The 12,544-nt window shown below is 35.0% G+C and overlaps 1 protein-coding gene across 8 annotated transcripts in view; it reads left to right on the forward strand.

The window, feature by feature from the left end:
• The window catches only part of LRP2 (LDL receptor related protein 2), a 127,949-nt gene that overhangs the window by 42,494 nt on the left and 72,911 nt on the right, over nucleotides 1–12,544 (forward strand). For all 8 annotated transcript variants that reach the window (XM_026852697.1, XM_026852700.1, XM_026852699.1 and 5 more), the window contains exons 12-24: nucleotides 304–527; nucleotides 1,282–1,488; nucleotides 2,904–3,106; nucleotides 3,728–3,868; nucleotides 4,817–5,020; nucleotides 5,903–6,095; nucleotides 7,267–7,392; nucleotides 7,688–7,818; nucleotides 8,599–8,736; nucleotides 9,613–9,894; nucleotides 11,066–11,305; nucleotides 11,879–11,998; nucleotides 12,387–12,503. In XM_026852697.1, coding sequence (XP_026708498.1) covers nucleotides 304–527; nucleotides 1,282–1,488; nucleotides 2,904–3,106; nucleotides 3,728–3,868; nucleotides 4,817–5,020; nucleotides 5,903–6,095; nucleotides 7,267–7,392; nucleotides 7,688–7,818; nucleotides 8,599–8,736; nucleotides 9,613–9,894; nucleotides 11,066–11,305; nucleotides 11,879–11,998; nucleotides 12,387–12,503 — 2,326 coding nt within the window. The remainder of the gene's footprint in view (nucleotides 1–303; nucleotides 528–1,281; nucleotides 1,489–2,903; nucleotides 3,107–3,727; nucleotides 3,869–4,816; nucleotides 5,021–5,902; nucleotides 6,096–7,266; nucleotides 7,393–7,687; nucleotides 7,819–8,598; nucleotides 8,737–9,612; nucleotides 9,895–11,065; nucleotides 11,306–11,878; nucleotides 11,999–12,386; nucleotides 12,504–12,544) is intronic.

Consider the following 12,544-nt stretch of genomic DNA (forward strand, 5'->3'; position numbering starts at 1 on the left):
GATGCACTTTCTTCATTGTTTGTTTTTAGTCCATCAATTTGCTAAAACACAAGGCTGTTCTAGACCATTACCTTGTCCATTTTGCAGAAATGCTAGTTGAAGGCAAGCTTCCTGTAGTTTTTGCATTGTTTTCCAAATTTTTACAAAACCCCCTAACCTAAGGAATGGTTTAGTGAGTAACTTGGTTGTATCTCGTGGCCAACTGTGGATCTGTGCTCAATGGGATAGTAGAGGACAAGTGCCATGTGTCTTGTGATTAGCAAAACATCATGTGGACACTGACAATTTTTCTATTGCTTTCAGGTTTTTTCTATTAATATTGATGGCTCTGATTTCCAAGAAGTTTTAAATGTTTCAGTTGACACACCTGAAAATCTAGCAGTGGATTGGGTTAACAATAAACTGTATGTGGTTGAGACCAGTGTGAACAGAATAGATATGGTTAACTTGGATGGAACAAACCGTGTGACTCTTATTGCTGAAAATCTTGGAAATCCTAGAGGAATAGCACTTGATCCAACTGTTGGGTAAGTGATATGTGGCAGGCAATGGTAAAAGATGTCAGAAATTCCATTATTCCTATGCAAAAGGAGGAGAACTAAAAATAATAGCTCAGGTGGTCATTTTAGAATCAGATATAAAATGTTTTAAACATTTACATTCAACCCTAATCTGTTTTACACCTTAAATTGTTATGGGAGGACTGTGCATTGCTTTTATTCCCAATCCACGGAATTTGTTTTATGGCTGGAGTTGTATGTGCATGAGCAGCTCCAAAAACAGGGGAATTGTGGAATTGCCCTACAGAAGAGTAGAAGTTTTCCTGAGAGATTTCTTTTGTGATACCATCCACAGTTCTACTATCTCAAAGCGGTGAAACCAGGGAGGGTAGTATCTCTCCACCCAACAGGCTTCGAAAATGTATGTGAGCCATGAAAACCTGGATCCTAAGAGAATCTAAAGAGGAATTTCATGCAACTTGTAGTGATGGATGCTGCTTTGATGATGCATCTATTTGTCACAAGTTTATTTCTGGCAGTACATTTAAGTCTGTATTTTACTAAGGAAACTCAGTATTTCTGAGGTCTTCTGGATGAAAGCATGTTTCTTTCTAGGTCCTTTCCATTAAAAAAAATGCAAATTACTTGTTGGGCAGGAGGTATGAAGTGTGCCTTCGTAGTATGTCAGCTGACAATCAAGCTCTGTCCTGAAAGGGTGCTGGTTTTAAATTCCATGTAAAGTGGTTGTTTTTTGTTTTTTTTTTTTTTTCCTCCTTTATAGTTATTTGTTTTTCTCAGACTGGGATAGTCTGTCTGGTGATCCTAAAGTGGAAAGGGCCTTCATGGATGGCACAAACCGTCAGGATTTGATAAAAACAAAATTAGGCTGGCCTGCTGGAATAACTCTGGATATTGTATCAAAGAGACTTTACTGGGTTGACAGCCGTTTTGATTACATTGAGACTGTAACTTATGATGGACTTCAAAGGTAGGAGAAATACTATTCCTTGGAGTTTACAGATACACTGATTATTTTGTATTTAGTTCAAAGAAAGATTTGTCTAACAAAATAAGATGAAATTTATAACATAATGAATGTGATGCACCTTGTTATCTATGGTGTCATGCTACTTCTAGACTATCCGTAATTCCTCCGTAATTCTTTGTTATTTTTCTACCTTGAATAACTATTGCAGTTCTTTTATAACATAATTTTTGTAGTCCACCACTACAGTACACATTTTTATAGCATTTTCTTTTTATTATTTTTGAATTATATACAGTCTTCTATCATCACTTCTTTGTATCTTTTCCATGAATTAATTTATTTGAAATATTCCACTCCAAAGCACCACTTTGTGTAACGGGTATTAAGTGCTGCTCTTACATTTTATTAATCTTTGTTGTCAGAAATTGTCATCACTCACCCTATTGTGATGCTAGGGAAACTATATCATAGCACGCAGGAAAGGAATCCTTGAGTTTTTATGAAACAATGTCTTATAGTATAGTGTTTAGATACCTGCTTATGTTATTAGTCTCTGTTAGTCAACCACAAGAAAAAAAATTGTCCCCTTTTAACATATTTCCTAAATATTGATTTGAAAAAGAGCCCTCTGCTCATTTGACAGGTTTATTGCTTTAGTAAGACAAGGATGTGTTTAGTAACTCTGGGTTTTAGAGATAAAAGCCTATCGGTTTTATCACAAAAGCAACATGAAAAATCTTGTAGATGTTGTGCAAGTGGGCAAGAGACAATGGCATAATCTGCAAAGATTGTTAAAATACAGCTTACTGTCCACTTGTGTCACATCTTGCACACCTACAACATGAACCCAAATCACATGGGAAACGGTTAGAGCTGTAGAATTCATCTGATTTTATAGACCTTTCTTCATGACTCCCTGAAAATAAAATTACAGTGCTATTATGTATTGTGTGAGGACTTAAATTTGTCTTTCTCTCCTAATATTTATCCAGAAAAACATTGTGAGAATTTCCTACATTGAATAGATACAATTTGATAGAATTTGGTTTTCCTTGGTTTTGCATGAGTGATGTCTTTAATTTCCTCCATTTGGCCTCTTTCTCTAATTTTCTCTCAGTAATTATGAATCTTTTCCTACATTTTTGAGTCATTGTCTTTACTCACTGTGTTTTCTTGGAAATTGCTAATGCTTTCGATTACTTCGTTTTCACTTCTGCATCTTTTATGTTTATGTACCCTGTATGTTTAGCTTAATCTCTTTCGTTTATTTGGTCTTTTTCATTTGTACTTTGGCAGCTTCTATGTAGAAGCTAAAGCCAGTGAATACATTAATAATCCTGTGTCCTTTCCTCTGTTAATAAAGTTATTTTCTAGATAATACTTTGTAAGTAATTTGAAAACCATCTTTATAACAGGAGAACAATAGCTCATGGAGGATCACTGATTCCTCATCCATATGGAATCACTTTATTTGAACACAATGTTTATTTCACTGATTGGACCAAAATGGCAGTGGTGAAAGCTAACAAGTTTTCAGAATCTAACCCTCAAGTGATCTATCAGTCTTCACTGAGACCTTATGGAGTGACAGTTTACCATGCTGCCAGGCAGCCATATGGTAAGACAGTAAGTAGGTTATTAAGGGATGTTTAAGAACTACCTTACCAAAAGTTGGTAAAAATTATGAAAGACTTATTTTGCTGTAAAGAACTAATAATTACTATACATAAATCCGTATTGTGAAATTGGACTGGTTTTTATCATACAGTGATTTCATCCATCTCCTGTTGCTAATGAACTGTCAAATGAAACATTTAAGGGGGGGAGGTATTAAATGTATTGAGTCAAACTTGTGTTTATGAGCAGTATTAGTGTTTAAGACCTTTTTCCTCAACACTGCAACTAGAGTACATTTGGAAAAGGCTACTAGTGTGAATGAATTCTGTGAGATATAATTCTGAGGTAGATTTATATGCAGAAAACTACAGCCCAGATTATGGCCTCAATGCTGTGTGCTGAATATCTCTGTAGAGAGCTGAATACCTTGAATGCTGGTTATCCCTGATGTGATTTTAGTGCATTCCAGGGTAGAACTGGTAGTGTATCATATCCATGTGATGTAATTCCTACAAAGTCTGCATGATTTATGTGGATGTTGAAAAAAACTCCTGAAAAATCAAGATAATGATGCCATTAGGTTAATAGATGAAGTTATAATCCTATCTGTATTATTTTCCAGTCAGAAATCCTTGTGGAAATAATAATGGGGGATGTGAACAGATCTGTGTTCTCAGCCACAAAACAGATAATGATGGACTAGGTTATCGCTGCAGATGTATACTGGGCTTTGATCTACATGTAGATGGACGACATTGTGTTGGTAAGAAAATGCCTTATGATTTTTGTAAATAGCACGATTCCATTCGCTTTAGAGTTATTTCTAGAACATCCTTCCTCTCTTCAGTAGCTTTGTGGGTTCAGTCTGCCAAGGACTTCATGTTTTTCCATCACAACTCTTATTGATAGATTTAAATGTAATAATTTCTGTTGATGATCACTTCAAGCCACAACAACTTAAATTTTTACCACCTTTTATGAGCATTTTAAGAGAGGAAAGTATGGGATGTGTGTAGACAGCCATATGATTAAGATCTTAATTCTAAAATCAATCACAGATGTTTGCTAATATTCAGGTTTTGCATTATTTGCATTATAAACTCACTTTTCCTGTGTGGTAATGTGCAGATTAGGTTGGTCTTCTCCCTTTGAACACATATGGCAAGAATAAGGGGTTCAGTTTTGGAGCTTGGGCTTCCATCAGCAACCTGTTGCTTTGTGATTGAATGAAGAATTGTCACTGATGGGAGATTTGCCATGTGTATCTATTGGCAATTAAACCAGATATGTTGTCTGTAGTTCTACTGCTTGACCGTGCATTTATCTGGCTAGCTCAGATATGGTCTGGTTATATGGTGACTCCACAAAGCCTGTGAGCGCTTTTTTTTTTTTTTTAATAGATGATTGTAAACAGCTGAGCACAGAAGATGATTTCTGCTTCCATAGGGATAATAATTTCTGTAAAGGCATGTTAGGACCACAGTAACAATGTAAGAGGAATACCTGACCACATCATCTAATATTCTGGATTGGGTTTTGGTTTACTTCTTCAGCTTTTAGGTCTGTGTATATTTAAATTCCTATTGTCTCACTCTTCTTTTTTCTATTTCCAGGCTATTAGTGTTGCCAAAGGAAAAGCTTTACAGTTAATTAATGATCAGTTGTCTCACCTTGTAAATAAGTAGACTGTGTCTGATCTTTTCTTTTGTAGCTGTGCAACAGTTCCTGCTGTTTTCATCCCAGCTGGCAGTGCGAGGGATCCCATTCAATCTCTCCACCCAGGAGGATGTGATCATACCTGTAACAGGGAGCCCGTCATACTTTGTTGGAATTGACTTCTGTGCTCAGGACGACACCATTTTTTTTTCAGACACAAGTAAAGACATGATCTATAAACAGAAAACAGATGGTTCAGGTGAGAATCACTCTTAGGAACTGTAGAGTAATTGTGGTAAGGAGAGTGGAATATATATTTCTAAAAAGAATCACAAACATCACACTGTGAGATATACAGTTAAATCTCAGTGTCACCCCAATAATCTGGAAAATGCTTGTCCCAAATGTTTGTTCAACTCATATTAAGCTCATTGAAGTCTCCTGTTCTTTGACAAATTTGCTGAATATGTTTGAGAATAAACTATTTGTATTTTCACAACTAGTTGTCACCACTGGTCTGTTTATGCAGACTAGTATGGCTTTCAGTAGTATGAAACTTGAGTTTCTCTTTTTAATTTCCCTATCTGGAAACAGGATGTTTGTTATGATACTGTAATACAGAAAAAAACCCATTATGGTTGTGAGATTTTTTCGAAATCCTATTTGTGGTAGTGTGAAGAATGTTTCTTGCCACTTTATAATAATGATTAAATATATATTAAGTCAACATATAGTCTTCTGAGCTTGCTTGTTGCCTTGGGTTGTAATGGCAGACTGCAGCTGACCATTACTAGGCAAAGAGTAGGTAAGGTCTGACTGTTGACGAAGATGTTCTCACTGCACTGACCTCACTGACCTTCATCCATAAAACTCCTCTCAGTGTAAACTTAGTGACAGATTTTTCCCTTGTCTTTGGCTAGTCTTTTTTGCTCCTCTTCTGGGTTTGTGCTCCTGAACATAAAACTCCTTTTCCTGGAGAAGAGTACACCCCCTCCCCTTGGTGGTTAGTCTTAATATTAAGTAACACAGAGGCAGCATTTTTACCAGGGGAAAACACTAGTTTTGTGAACAGAATACTGAATTCATGTTATTTCCTCTGTTCCTAAACATTTACAATCATTATGTGTGTTATAAATTCTAGGAAGAGAAATCCTGACGGCTAATAGAGTGGAAAGTGTTGAAGATTTGGCCTTTGACTGGATATCAAAGAATCTATACTGGACAGACCCTCGATACAGGAGCATTAGTGTGATGAGGCTGGCAGATAAATCTAGGAGAGCTATTGTTCAGAATTTAAATAATCCTCGATCAATAGTGGTTCATCCTGTTATTGGGTAAATTTAGCTTTGATTCTCACTTGAAACTATACAATTAAATTTGATTTAAGCAGAATTGGTGAGGTTAGATTTACATCCAATTCTGGATTTCTGTTTGAATTTGTGTTCTTTTCCAAAATACCATATCTTTTCAGTTCTCTTGTCTTTATTTGTTTTATTCTGTCCTAGGATTCAGCACCCAGAGAAAAGGACAAGGTGATACAGATTGCACATGAAAGGCACTCAAAAGCATTCTCTTTAAAAACACAAGGATTTTTTCTTTTACTCCTGTGTTTAATAAACAGGCAAAAGAACTTTGTTTTGTTTTATTGCTCAGATCAGAAAGATATTTCTCATAGTTGAAAAATAGTTTTCTAAATTATTTTTAATATACTTTCAGTTCCCAGAAAGATAATCTTGATTCCTTTATTTTTTTCTATCTAAATTTCTTTATTTGAAACATATTAGATACTACTGACTATATTTGATACAGACCTTACAGTATGTGATTCTGTGTACATAAAATCAAGACCTGCTTTTCTTTCATGGAAATGCTTAACTTCAAACTCAAACCTCTGTGTTATTTGGCCATGCCAAAACTGTTTCTTTTACAGCATAATTCAGCTTCTACTGCCTAACTACAGAATTTCTTAATTCTTGGATATTGAATTTTCATATTCAGTATCCAAATATACTGTTTAGGAAGTAATAATGTTGAACTTGGATCCTTGGCTATCCCAACCTTTTTTTGTTCACTGCTTTGTAAAGTTATTTAACGCTAGCTTTAAGTTTTTTACTGTAGGCATAAGTTAAAAGGATCAGGAGAAAATTCCTTGTAATATTCATGCTTACTTGTAAGTATTACCTGGCAGATGCATTTTTTGCTTCATTCTTCCTTCCTGTCAGTACTTAAATGAAATCCTTAACAATTTAAACAAAGTTATGGATATTTTATGGTTAAAGGGACAAATTACTTCCAAAGATTTTACAAGTTGTTGTACACAGGATAAATATTAATTGTTGGTACCACTACCAGTTGAGGAAAGGGAGAAGGTCAACATAAAATTGATTTTTTTAAGGTATGTGAAGATGTGGTACAAAGAAGAATGTTAATGCTGTTCAATCATTTGCTCTGTTTAATTATGTTATATCATTTGGTTTATGTGTCTTCTGACATGTGTCCTTTCAGGTATATATTCTGGACAGATTGGTTCCGTCCTGCAAAAATCATGAGGGCCTGGAGTGATGGATCCCATGCCTTGCCAATTGTGAATACAACACTAGGCTGGCCTAATGGCCTAGCCATTGACTGGAGGTAAGGGCAACACAGAAGAGACAAGCTTTTTGAACAAGTATGCTTGTTTCGCTGAACTGTTAAGGATCAAAAATAAAGGAGTTGTGTCAGATTGTGTGGATTGGAACTTTTGTATCGAAGACCTTATTTTTCAATTTGTTGAAAAGCCTGTAAAATGTAAGATTTTTCTCAAAAGCCCTCCCCACACATCCCAGTAGCCTCCTGTCAGGTTTACGATTATTATTTGAGAAAATGTTAGTACTTAGTAATGGACATAATGTCATTTGAAGAGATATGACATTTTTATTATTTATAGTTCTCTAAGGTTGTACTGGGTGGATGCCTTTTTTGATAAAATTGAGCACAGCACCTTTGATGGGCTGGACAGACGGACTCTTGAACATATTACTCAGATGACTCATCCATTTGGTCTTACTATTTTTGGAGGTAAGTCTGGCATTGAAAAATATTATCTAATCACAGATTATTTTTTTTTTCCTATGATGATCTGTGAGTATGTGAGATAAAATAGCATGGCCTTTGTGATACTGCTTTTTCTATAAACTGGTGAAAGTTTCTGTTAAAAACATGTATTTAGTACTTGCTTGTTTTTAGGGCTGGTTTTATGTATATTTGTGTTTAAATAATTTGAGGCAATTCAGGTAACTCTTTTAGTGCAAAAAAGCAGATATGCTGTACTAGTTATATCTTCCAAAGTTGGCTACTCATGCTGGACAGACAAGGTAAATCACCTCCCTAGAGGTGATCAGCAATTTCAGGATTTTATTAATTGTACATAGAATTTATTACTGATTTTATGTTGTGTGTGAAGAGATATGTAAGCATCTGATTCCTCTTGACTTTGTGTAAAAATATCTTCAAAAATAATTCTAAAATTTTCTGGAAAGTTGTCTTAATGTATGACTTATAAAATTGCTTTGAAATTTGAAATGCCAGTTGAAATTTCAGAGACATTTGAAATGTCTCTAATATCTCAATTTAAGTAGAGAGTAAGTAAAGAAATCTGAGAGGGCTTGTTTGTCTGTCTGTCTATGACTGAAGGACTCACTTTGCATTAGTAATAAAAGTCCTTTTGTCTTTTTCATGAAACAGCTACGAAAAATAATTACATTTACATGAAAAGCCATGCAGATTTCTTTTATGATACTTGTTCTTTTATATCGTATTGCTCTGTAATTGTTATATGTTAAATGCCTTTCAAAACAGGTTATGCCTATTTCACTGATTGGAGACTTGGTGGCATTGTTCGAGTGAGGAAGTCTGATGGGGGAGAAATGACTATTATTAGGAGGGGCATTAATAACATCATGCATGTTAAAGCATATGATGCTCATTCCCAAATAGGTGAGCTCTTTTGTTGTACAGATGAAAGAATAGAGAATAAGAGACAAAATATCAGGACAGCAGATTTCTACTGTCAGTTTTAGAAATGGCTTTACTGAATCATAACTGATGTGTAGGGGAGGCAGCACAGGTACTTGCAATCACACATTGTGTATTTCACTGTTTTGTGACTGTGTTCAGTTATCCTCCACCACTTCTGTTACTTTATTTAATAACCTTGTGAAAATTAAATTATGATTCAATTGTATTTTGTATCACCAATTACAACCCTGTATTTCTCTTTTTCTGGTAGAAGTTTTAGTTAAACTGAACTATTTATTTTGAGGAATTGGGTAAATTTTATTAATCAGACTATTATTCTTAAAGTAATCACAGTGCATGTCTATTTTTTCTTCTTTTCACTGTTAAATTCTATGCAATTTTATGATCTAAGACAAGGATTTGGTATTGTTGTTAATTTAGTAAAACACCCAAAGCACTTATCAAACATATAATCAAACTGTGTGCTAAGGCTCACCACTTATCTGGTGTTCAAGGATTGGATCTGGGCTCCCAGCCTTGCTCAAAGGTCCTATTTTGTGGGAGTATATTTATTTTCATACAGTTGCTGAAAATCGGCAGAAAAATGAATGAAATTTAATAGTATATTCTTGGCTTCTATAAACATTTGTGTCAATGAAGAGTATATGGAGTGTGGGATTTATTATTACAACTTACTACTGCTATTACTGTCAGTGATACTGCAGTGTATGCAAAACCAGGATTTGCTACAGCATCTTTTTTATAAAACATTCTTTTACAGTTACTATGCACTTTTAATAGTTCCCAAGCTGCTATTAGTAGTGTATACATTGATCTCCTCTATCACTTTTGAAGGCTCTAACTACTGTAATAGAGGAACAAATCCCAATGGAGACTGCAGCCATTTCTGCTTCCCAGTACCAAATTTTCAGAGAGTTTGTGGTTGTCCTTATGGTATGAAGCTGGCTTCAAATCAGCTGACATGTGTTGAAGATCCATCCAATGAGCCACCCACTTTGCAGTGTGGTTCCTACTCGTTTTCCTGTGGTAACGGAAGATGCGTGCCTCGATACTATCAGTGTGATGGTGTTGATGATTGCCATGATAACAGTGATGAGCAAAACTGTGGTTCTTTAAGTAAGTAATCCTTGTAATTTACAGTTAGAATTTGTTGCTTGCAGTTCAAAATTTTGATGAGTCAGTCTGTTGGAATAAACCTGGATTTTTTAGGTAGCATCTGTGGATAAATCCTGAAATGTAGCTGGGAGATTAGTTACTTTGGAAATTATCCATATAACTCATGGGAATATGGGATTCAATACTGGCCACCTAAAGAATGCACAAAAATATTAATATCTCACTAGTTCTCAAAATTTAGGGAGTAACAAAAATTTATTTTCTATAGAAAAAGGTTGTCTTTATTCTTAATTGTTTGTAAATTTTGAAAGATATTGGAATATTACTTGCTTGTCTTATTTTGATGCATAGGGAGGAACAAACATCTTAAAGATAAAGACATTTAAAAAATAGCACCATAAGAAAAATAACAAAACTAAATGCATTGTCTAACCTTCCTCTAAGATTAAAGCAGCACCTTTTATTTCCTTTAACATCTGTAAAGAAATTTTATGGGTTTTATTATATTTGGGCACCTCTGAACTATTTGTTACATGTGAATTCTTACAGTGAAGTGGGTTAAAAACACATTGGTTCGTTTCCTGGTTTTACTGTAAAGTATCTTGCACAAAATATTTTGTTGATCAAGTAAATTGAGAGAACAGTGGGATAATTATAATTTATAAGATATTGAAGGGTTCTTGGCTTTTATGGCTTATTTGATGCTTCTTTTTTCACAGTTAATAATTTCTTTTAAATTGCAAACAAGAAAATAGGATGTATTAGTAAAATATGATCCTTAATGCATAGGAGTAACTAGTATGACCAAGGAATAAACTCTATTTCTTCTTAGTGGGCTATTTTAGAATAACTAGAATGTCTTTTGGGGAAAAGGAAAGTAGAGAACAAATGGCTGCTTGTATAAGTTATTTTTCTTGTTCTTTAGGTTGTTTTGAAGTGCATAACAATTTTGCTTTTTATTGATTCTTTCAGTTTAAAAAACCTTGTAAGTATTCTGTTCAGTTCTGCAGCATGTTGGCATGACAAATGTTTTCATTTTAAGCAATGTGCGGTTTAGAATTTGTATATTTTAGACATTCTGTAAGTGTACGAAATGCACTGAATATTCAGACAGGGAAGGCAAGTTTTGGAGATCTTTATAAAGTGTCCTCCTGTTTTGTTTTTCATTTAGACAATACTTGTGCTTCGTCAGCTTTTACCTGTGCCAGTGGACAGTGTATTCCAGGTCGCTGGCATTGTGATAAACATAATGACTGTTTTGATGGTAGTGATGAATTACATTGTCCTACACAAGGACCCACTTCATGCCCTGTAACCCTGTTCACCTGTGATAATAGAAGATGTATTCCTAGGATCTGGCTATGTGATACTGATAATGACTGTGGTGATGGATCAGATGAAAAAAACTGCAGTGAGTATCACAACTGTCTATTGTTTTTTAAACAACTGTGTATGTCTACATAGATATGGCTGTTGGTGTAAAGATGATAAATGAAATTAAGAAGAAAGAACTAATACCTAAGACTAATATTTTGAACTACCAGAGCCAAGTAGAATGCAGAATATTTTTTTTTTCCTTTTTAAAAAAAAGGGGCAACTGTGCTAGTTATAATGGTGCTGCATAATGTCATCCACTGCAGCTAAAGCTTGGATCTTCTAAGCACTTATTTCATGAGTAATTTCTCAGTAATTACTAATGGTATAGTCAGCTAATCTAGTCTGGAAGTTTTAAGCAGAAGTAAGAGTAGTTTTTCCATATACTTTCGTTAGTGTTATTTACCACTGAGTGGGATCTTCTGTTTATTTTGCATGAGACCAAGTCTACATATGAATAAACAAGTATTAGTGCTTGTAATCTGTATGATAACTAGTTGCTGCATTACATGCTGCAAGTTAGCGATAGTGTCCTTCTATTGTCTCAGGATTATGCTGATTTCAGAAGAGAGAAAAGAAACACATCTGCATTTATTGCCACTCTTAATAGCTTTCACAGGTACTTGCGAACCCAGGCAATTTCAGTGTCCGGACCATCGCTGCATTGACCCATTTTATGTCTGTGATGGAGACAAAGACTGTATAGATGGTGCTGATGAGCATGACTGCAGTAAGTGTAATTTAGTGTGTTGAATTCCTCTTTGTTGTTTCCTCACTCTTGCCCCCTGAGGTGTCTTTGGTGACCTTATATTACCAGCTCCAAGATAGCAGAATGCATAATAAACCTATCCATAAATTAGCCCTGTTTGTGATGGTTATTTTAGAATTTTAGTAAGCCCTTTGATCTCTAGGCTAATTGCAGAGGGCTGAAATCTGTTTCCTTTGTTTTCAGTAGATTCCAGGGTCACTGTGTTTTCTGTGTCCCAGGGAGATCATGGGCTTCAGTGGAACTTGGACTCCTGATTGATATCTTATCTGACTTGGGCACCTGTAGAAAAATTGGGTGCAGTCTAGCTGAGTAAAATAAATAAATAACGTCAATATTTTTCATTTTATAGTATATAACTGCAGTGCCACAGAGTTTAAATGTCTAAGTGGAGACCAATGTATCAGCACTTACTACCAGTGTGATGGTGTTTTTGACTGTAATGATCACTCAGATGAGACTGATTGCCGTAAGTATATTGATGCTGAAAGAAAGGCTTCAATTATTAGG

Source organism: Athene cunicularia (assembly GCF_003259725.1).
Source record: "Athene cunicularia isolate RWA chromosome 7 unlocalized genomic scaffold, athCun1 chr7_part1, whole genome shotgun sequence".
Lineage (NCBI taxonomy): Eukaryota > Metazoa > Chordata > Aves > Strigiformes > Strigidae > Athene > Athene cunicularia.